The following is an 8,902-nucleotide window of genomic DNA, read 5'->3' as shown; positions in this document are numbered from 1 at the left end:
CTCTGGTGGCAGTGGGCGCCCTCTGGTGGCAGTGGGCTCTCTCTGGTGCAGTGGTTCTTAACCTGGGTTCGATCGAACCTCAGGGGTTCGGCGGAGCCTCTGCCGCGGAGGTAAAGACACACCTGTGTAAAGTCGTGATGACGCCCCGCTTTGCCATCACTTGCTGCAGAGGATCACGTTACATTGCTCAGCCAATCAGAAGAAGGGTTCGGTGAATGCGCATATGAAACTGGGGGGTTCGGTACCTCTAAAAAGGTTAAGAACCACTGCACTAGTGGCAGCGAGTCCTTATCGGCGAGTCGATTGGCATATTGTGGTTCTGGTTCTGACCGTGTTACTGATCTGAGTTCTGCTCCCTTGTTGTGCAGATGTTCCTGAAGCCTGGAGTGAAGTGAACTCTCTACGTCTGTCCTACAGAACCCCGAAGGTACCAACAGAACCTCCTCCGGGCAGATAGAAGGTCCACCAGGAGGTTCTGGAGTGACGCTCTGCTCTGTCTGACAGGAAGGACAACTGAAGTACTTCCTGTTTGCTCTGCCCAGTCGGCGGAACGCCTACAGTCATTTCTACTGCCGCAGCAACAACCTGGTGGGTTCTGCTCACAACTCCAGAACTTCCTCCTGAGGTTCTGCCGACCCGCAGCGTCCAGATAGGTGGGCTCTTCCTGTTATCAGCAGAGGGAGTGGTCCCGGTCCTGGTTCTGCTTCTCATCACTTCCAGACGCGATTCGACTGACGGTCTGTCGCTCCACAGTTTACTGGCTGCTGCTCCGGATCCTTCAGAACCAGTCCCAGCTTCTCACCGGGTCTCTGATCTGGTTCTGATGTGACCACAGGCTCATATTTTTGGAGTTAAACTGGGGGAAAAAAGTTTGTTAAAAATACAAATTAAAATATGAACTTCCTGTCGTGTTTGGGGGCGGAGTCTCAGAAGGTGGGCGGGGCCTCTGGACAGGGTGGCCCCGCCTTTCTTCCTACTTTATGATCCCAGTTGATCTCCAGGTTCTGAACAGAATCGTTGATTTTTCTGCTGCTCTGGATTTTTCATATCTGATTTAAATCAATTTTATTTTTTTTAAAGAAATAGCAAATGACAGTTTTTGAAAACATATTAATCTTTAATTTCAGTTTCCCTGTTTGGGAGTTGCTGAAGTCAGAGCTCAGTCCTGCTTTAAAACAAGATGGCGGCCTGATTAGTGGGTTTCTGGCTCCGCCCCCAGAGCGTTTCCTCTGTGCTCCCGTCTCCATGATCCTGATGGAAACTCCTCCCAGCTGCAGTTTTAATACTAAATGCTGCTGCAACTTTTCTGCTGATCATAAAACTTTTATTTTTACTTTGGTTGAAATCCTGTGAAAAACGTTTTCTCTTTGCTCAGTGATGTGAAAACAAGGTGGATTTTATTGTTTCTGTTCCTTCACATCATTGGTAAAATGTGTGGTTTGTTGTCCAACAGGAGACGAGCAGCTGGGTTTTCGGCTGTCTCCATGGCAACGCCTCCTCCTGGTAAACGCCGCCATCTTGAATTATTGAGACGATTGAGTCGCTCTGGCGTGTGGGATGAGCAGCCTGTCTCTGTCTCTGTCCTCAGCGGCCGCGCCGTGGACCTGTCCATGGGAACCGAGCTGCTGCCAGCCTATAAGGTGACCTGAGCAGAACCGGCCCGGTTTGGCCCGGTTCTGCTCGGGTGGTAATGAGAACCCGTCTCCCCCCTCAGGTTCTGGTTCTGAGTCTCGCCGACTTGTCCTCCTTCACTCATCTGGTCGTTTCTGCCTCCAACCTCAACAGCAAACAGGTCAGGTCGTCCTTCCCCCGAACCGGGTCACTGGCGGTTCTGACCAGGCCTGAGGCTTTTTGACAACAGTGTTTGTTTCTTCCTTCAGTTCACGGTGGAGTGCGAGTGGCAGAGAGAAGAGTCTCTGACCCGGCCCGTCTCTGTGCCTCATGTCCTGTCCTTCGGTGAGAATGAAACTCAATCAAAAGCAACAGTTGCTCAAAAACACGTTTTAACAAAGTCTTGTTGGAGCAGCACCAGCAATATAATGAGCTTACGAGGATAAAAGTCAGTTTATGGGAGCTCAAGCCTGAACACCGTAAAGATGGCCGCTCAGTAGAGAGACACCCTAGAAATGACCGATTCACCCTGTTCAGCTGAGTAATATTGTTCTGCCAACGCTAATTAGAGGAGGTAAGACGATAACGAAGCCCCAACAAGATGATTGGAACAGGAACAGCTGGCGTCCCGTAGCCTAAGCTAATGGGACGGAATGGCTAATATTACCATTCTATTAGAAGAACTGGGAGGAAACCAGTTCTTCTAACTGGTGTCGGCGGAGGAGCGAACCCAAAACACGGAGGAAGTGGTAGCAGAGCTGCTAAAGCTACAAGAAGATAAGCTGGTGGACCTGGAGAGCCGATGCAGGAGGGAGAATGTCGGTATCTATGGTGTCCCAGAGGGGCTGAACAGGCCTGGGATGATGTGGTCGCGCTGGAGGAATCTTGGGTCTGGAGGGTCGCGGGCCAGACATGCACATTGAGCTCTGGGTCCGCAGGGAGCGCCGCCGCGGTCGATTGTTGTGAAATTTCTGAGTTTCAAATATAAAGAGCTGTTAGGCTTGGCAGCGTAAGGGATTTGTCTGGAAGGGAAAACAAATAAATCTGGATCATGATTATCCACCAGCCATCCTCAGAAAGCGCAGAGAGTACACGGAGGTTCGGAGGGTCCTGAAAGAGAACCGCGTTCCGCTTCAGACTCTTCCCGGCGAGGCTGAGAGTGAAACGTGAAGAGGGGACCAGGACCTACGACACCATAGAGGAGACGACCGAGGATCTGGCTAAAACGGGCTGCAACAGATCCCCAGCTTCCCTGAAGCAGCAGATTGAGCGGCTGTCCTGGAGCAGGACGGAGGGGAGGAAACAGAAAGGCTCCTCTGGTTCTGCTCCTCTGGTTCTGCAAGAGGAGAAACTACCAAGAGGCTCCAGGCCTTCAGAAGAACATCTCCACCTGAGAACTGAAGGGTCGACCTTATCCCCTCCTGGGATCTTCCTCTTAGAGATAAGTATATGTAGGGCTGATTTAAGGATGATGGGATTTTATAAAGGTTTGTTTGGGCTCCACTCATATTTGGGCTGCTGCCACCTGTAAGGGCCCTCCTTTACGTTATGGGAGGTTTTCCCTTCTGTTCTGCTTCCAAGAGGCTCAACAGGGTCTAATCACCCCTGGATGCTGAACATGTTCTGTTTGTTCCTGTTCACATGTTTATACTTTGTTTAAACCAGTTCTAGTGAGTGGTGGGGAGTTTCAGGGTCATCAGTGACACGGGGAGGACACAGTTAAAGGTGGTTTCTCTCAATATAAATGGTTTAAGTAATCTGATTAAGAGGTGGAGAGTTTTATCTAAACTCCAGAAGGATAAAGTTCAAATGCTGCAGGAATCCCATCTAGATGACTCTGAACATGACAAATTGAACAAGATGGGGTTTAAATCTGTCTGTTTTTCTTCCCACGGCTCCGGGAAACGAAGAGGGGTTGCWATCTTAATATCGAGCTTCTTGTGCTACGTACATAAAGACAGGGAGGGACGTTATACTTTAATTACAGGAACAATAGATGGCATCCTGATAAGTCTCGTTAATGTTTATGCCCCACCCGGTAGCGACTGTCGTTTTACCAGTTCTGTGACTTTAATGACTTTAATATTAGATTAAACCCAAATCTGGACTCGTCAGACGGGAAAACAAACTCAAAATATATCAGTAAAAGAATGAAAAATATGATGGACGAAGTGGGATCAGTGGATGTATGGAGGGATAAGAACCCAACCAGCCGTGAATGTGTAATCAAGAATAGACCATTTCTTCATGTTTAAAAAAGATGTGCACAGATTGAGAAGTTGGGAGATTGGATCCAGTCCAACCTCAGACCACAGCCCAATCTATATCTCCCTCCAACTGGCTGGAAAAAGCAGATCCACCCTCTGGAGGCTGAATACGAACCTATTAAATGGTTCAATCTTTAAGGAGAATATGAAAACTGAAATCAAACAATATCTGGAAGAGAATGATGATAATGATGATGTGGGTCCGGCAATACTCTGGGATGCTCTAAAGGCCGTAGTCAGGGGAAGAATAATGGCCTTTTCCTCCAACGAAAAGAAAATTGGACAACAAAAACAAACTCAATTAGAAGTTGAGCTGAAAAACTTGAGAGAGAATAAAAAACCTTCAAGAGGTTCAAGAGCTAAAATTGAGCTGGTGAAGAAAGAACTGAATGACTTAAACAATACAAAAGAAACTTTTCTTTACTAAACAGAAATATTATGAAGCAGGGGGGAAATCTCTGAAGCATTTAAACTACAGAAACAACAAGCTGGTGGATCTATCTACAAAATACAGAACATGCATACAAACAGGGTTGAAACAAACCTAGAAAAGATCCAGAAATGCTTTAGAGGTTTTTTCCAAACTCAATATTCCTAACCCAAACTGAATAATGAACAGCAAATAGACACGTTCCTTTCCCAACTTTCTCTGCCAAACATTACAGACGAGCAAAACGAACCGTTAATATCAGAGATAACTGAAGCAGAACTAATATCAGTGATTAGAAAAGAGGGAAATCTCCAGGAACAGATGGGTTTACCTCCGAGTGGTGCAGAGAAATGCAGGATCAGTTGGTCCCTGTTTTACTCCGTTTTAAACAAAATACTGGAAAAGAAAGTAATCCCTCCTTCATGGAGAGACGCAGTTAATCCCTAAGGAGGAAAAGGATAAGAAGGAATGCAGAAACTATCGCTAAATATTGATTATAAATTATTTACTGCCATAATGGCACAGAGATTGGAAAACATCCTGCCAGTGATGATCCATAAAGACCAAACAGGCTTCATCAGGCAGAGAGACTCAGGATAACATCAGGAAAACCCTGCAGCATATTTTAAATCATGTGGCCCAACAAAAAATAGAGACTCTTGTACCGAGTCCGGATGCAGAGAAGGGTTTTGATTCAGTCAGATGGTCTTTACAAAGCTATGTCCAGGTTTGGGTTCCACCAGACCATCATAGATGCATCTTTATACAATAAACCATCATCTAGGATGAGCGGTGACCTATCTGATCGCTTCACTCTGGAAAGGGTACGAGGCAGGGATGCTGTGTTTCTCCACTCCTCTTCATCGAGCCGTTAAGTCAGTGGATCAGACAGGACGGACATAGAGAGCAAAAGCTGTCATTTTTGGCAGATGATTTGTTGCTAACCATAACAAACTCTACCTGTACTTATGGAGGCGATCGAGGAATATGGTTCGCTTTGGGCTACAGGATAAACATTACCAAGACTCGGGTCGATAAACTGTAACCCACAGAACAATATTAAGAGCCTCTTCAACTGGAGTTGGGAAGCAGAATCCATTAAATGCTTAGGGGTCACATTGCCAAAGGATTTCTCGAGGATGTTTGATGTCAACTATGGCCCCTAATCTCAAACCTGAACCAGACATCCAGAGATGGAGCCTGATCTCAAATTTATACTCCAGAGCGGAGTCGGTCAGAATGAACATTCTCCCACGTTTCCTATATTTATTTCTATGTTCACCTATCCAGATATCAGAAAATGTTTCATAGAGTGGGAAAGATTAATATCTCAGCGTATTTGGCAGGGGAAAAAACCAAGGGTGAGGTATAGAAGGCTGCAGTTAAAGAAAGAGAGAGGCGGACTGGGTCTTCCCAATCTATGGGTCTATTACCTTGGAGCTCAGTTAAGACCGTGTTCTGTCTGCTCTCCATCCTACGACGCCAGGTGGAAAGATATAGAAGCTCAACAGTGGGAGGAGTGTCTTTAATATTGGTATGAATGGACAAGGATTTACAAGAATATACCACATGGGTCAATGTTACACACAATGTTGGATTCTTGGAGAAACGTGGTTGAAATCAGTGTATTGGGGAACCAGATGGAAATACTCGGATGATGAGCCTTTGACTGCATTTAAACCGAACAAGATTGATGGGAGATTTAGAGGATGGATCCAAAAAGGATCGACCTCCTTCTGTACATTTACCCATAAGGGGTGTTTCAGAGTTTTGAGGAACTTCAGAGATCTGACGGGTCGGAGAAGGACGACTTCTTCAGATTCTTACAGGTTGGGTCCTATTTCAATCAAAATATACGTGACAATTGCGGATCAGCGAAACCAGGACTTGTTGAAGTCAGGTTCATGCAAGAAACGTGTTTCTATACCTTACAATGGTATTCTATCCTCTAAACAAGGCGACACAAACTACATCAGAAACAAGTGGGTAAAAGAAGGAGATGTATCTCAACCGAAGTCTGGGAACAGATCGACAGATGGGCCTGGATGACCTCGAGCCCCAATACATGGAGACACTTCTGCTGGAAAACGCTGTTCGATATTTAGTGACTCCAGTTCAGAACAAACACCAGGCCAGCGGAGACACGTGTTGGAGACTCTGGGACAAACGGGGCAAATCGCCATCACGTCCTCTGGGGTTGTCTGCTGATTGAAGACTTTTGGGAGCAGCTGTGTTCCCACCTAAACGGCATCTTTTCTGAACAAATCCCATGTAAATGTGAATCCCTACACTTAGGAAACATCTCATTTGATAGCTGGACTCTGGAAGATAAAATAACTGCTGTTGATGCTTCTGGCAGCAGGTAAAGAGACCAGAAAGTGGTTAAAGCCTGAAGCACATGCAGTGGAGGACTGGTTCAAGACATTTACGCTCTGGAGAGGTTATCCTTTTCTGTTCGAGGTCGAAGGGAATCATTCTTCAAGATCTGGTCTAAATGGACAAACTATGTTAAATCAGTAATCCATGTGGACTAACTCTTGTTTTGTTACTATACAAAAACCCTGGATTGGTTTATGTTATTCCTTCTCTTACTTCTGCTGTGGTGGAAGCTGAATTGTACAATGTGATTGTAACTTTTCTTTCCAAATAAAAATTTAAATATGAAAAAAAGTCAATTTTATTCCTTAAGTGCCTGGTGTTGCTAATTAGCATCATATGTAAATTTACGCTAATGGTGGGGCAATCTTGAATATAACCTGACTGACAGCAAAACAAGATGTTTTTTTTTTAACTATAAAAAGAGTTGATAGCTGTTATTAAAGCTGGTGGTTCTGGTGGTTCTGATGGTTCTGGTTCTGCAGGTTTTCAGGCCAGTGATGTCACAGTGAACTCCTCTGGACTTCTTCACAACATCCAGCTGCTGCACTTCCACCAGGTAGCCGTTTCCACAGCGGCACTGTTTTCTCCTACGCTGCCTCCAGGCCTCAAACGCATCTTTGTCTCCAGGTCTACCAGGCCTTCCGGATCAGCGTGGTGAGTCACTGCAGAGGGACCAGAGGTAGGCACTTCCTGTTTGAGTGGATCAACTTCCTGTGCCGTGGAGCGATGATCCCAGTGTGTGTGTGTGTGTGTGTGTGTGTGTGTGTGTGTGTGTGTACAGACAGGCTGCCCGGTGTGTACCGCATGCGGGTCCCCTGGTTCCGGGAGGATTCCTTCACCACAGCCAGGTGACTCTTCCTCATTCCGGCTGCTTTCAGTTTCCTGCTGTTGGTTCTGACCCGGTTTGATCCGTCTGCCAGCGCGCCGTCTGCCACAGAGATGTCAGGGATGCTTCACACCAGTCGCCCTGACAACAGCTCCAGTGTGCTGCTGCAGCTCCACACCGCCCCCAACTGCCAGTACAAGGTACAGCACCGAGCTTTGCTTTCAGCCTGCTGACTCTGGATTGCTAGTCCCAAATTAGCATCTTGTTGTATAAGCTGTCAGAGGAGTCCCACATCAGAGTGTGATCGATCCGGAATGTTTCCTCCCCTCCAGGTGTCGGTCAGAACCTCCTTCCCCAAGGTGCTGGGACAGGTAAGTCCAGCTTTTGCTCTTCCAGACAGAAGTTACTGGTTTCTCGTTGCTAGGCAACAGGAGTTGTGCTGCGGTTCCAGGTCCTGCGGTTCTGCGGGCCGCTGGTTCCGGTCTACACGGCTGTAGCGCTGCTCCTGGCCTGCGGGGGGCAGCTGTCCTCCATCCTGGCATCGGGCCGAGCAGCAGACATGAGCGAGGCGGTGGGCGGGGCGCTGCAGCTGCACAAGGTCAACCTTCCTGTTTACCTGCTGCACATCCTCCTCAGGTGAGCCTGAGCCCCGCCCTCTAGGCCCCGCCCTCTAGGCCCCGCCCTCTAGGCCCCGCCCCCTGGGTCATTCTGGGTCACGTCTCGGTTCTGTTGTTCTCCAGCTGCTGTCGGGACCTCCTCCCCCCGGAGGACGCCCTGCCCCCCACCCCGCCTGACGAGGCGCTTCCTGAGTGGGCGGAGTCAGGGGAGGAGTGGCGCCACCTGCTGGCGCCGCTGCTGTACGTGCTGGGGGCCACCGTGGCGTTCTGGGCCAGCGCTCTGCTGCGCCTGCTGGTCCGGCTCGCCTCGCTGCTGCTGGCGCCGCTGCACAGGTAACCGCCGGGTCGGGTCAGGACCCGGTTCCCTCTGAACTCTCCGCTGACGACGGGCCGTTCCTCCGCAGGCCGTCCGTCTCCAGAGGCGCCGGGACGCTGCGGCTCCGGACCCGCCTCCTCCTGGCCGTCTGCCTGGCGGCGGCCGGATCCACTTCCTGTGGCGCTCTGGCCATCGCCGCTGCCAGCCTGCTGCACCTGAACCGGGTGAAGCGCACACACACACACACTGCCTCACACACACACACTCAGCCTCACACACACACACTGCCTCATACACACACACTCAGCCTCATACACACACACTGCCTCACACACACACACACACTCAGCCTCACACACACACACTCAGCCTCACACACACACACACACTCACCCTCACACACACTCACACACACACACACACACTGCCGTCCTCAGCAAAGGGTTAAAAAGAAGA

General features: G+C 48.7%; 1 protein-coding gene across 2 annotated transcripts in view; it reads left to right on the top strand.

The window, feature by feature from the left end:
• The window catches only part of pgap1 (post-GPI attachment to proteins inositol deacylase 1), a 16,370-nt gene that overhangs the window by 4,668 nt on the left and 2,800 nt on the right, over window positions 1-8,902 (top strand). For both annotated transcript variants that reach the window (XM_008404336.2, XM_008404335.2), the window contains exons 9-22: window positions 369-427; window positions 505-588; window positions 1,454-1,503; window positions 1,589-1,640; window positions 1,715-1,792; window positions 1,881-1,956; window positions 7,170-7,243; window positions 7,315-7,366; window positions 7,469-7,535; window positions 7,608-7,713; window positions 7,846-7,884; window positions 7,965-8,149; window positions 8,254-8,463; window positions 8,535-8,670. In XM_008404336.2, coding sequence (XP_008402558.1) covers window positions 369-427; window positions 505-588; window positions 1,454-1,503; window positions 1,589-1,640; window positions 1,715-1,792; window positions 1,881-1,956; window positions 7,170-7,243; window positions 7,315-7,366; window positions 7,469-7,535; window positions 7,608-7,713; window positions 7,846-7,884; window positions 7,965-8,149; window positions 8,254-8,463; window positions 8,535-8,670 — 1,268 coding nt within the window. The remainder of the gene's footprint in view (window positions 1-368; window positions 428-504; window positions 589-1,453; window positions 1,504-1,588; window positions 1,641-1,714; window positions 1,793-1,880; window positions 1,957-7,169; window positions 7,244-7,314; window positions 7,367-7,468; window positions 7,536-7,607; window positions 7,714-7,845; window positions 7,885-7,964; window positions 8,150-8,253; window positions 8,464-8,534; window positions 8,671-8,902) is intronic.

Source organism: Poecilia reticulata, linkage group LG2 (genome assembly GCF_000633615.1).
Source record: "Poecilia reticulata strain Guanapo linkage group LG2, Guppy_female_1.0+MT, whole genome shotgun sequence".
Taxonomy (NCBI): Eukaryota; Metazoa; Chordata; class Actinopteri; order Cyprinodontiformes; family Poeciliidae; genus Poecilia; species Poecilia reticulata.
This window is presented reverse-complemented; position numbering and strand designations above follow the sequence as displayed.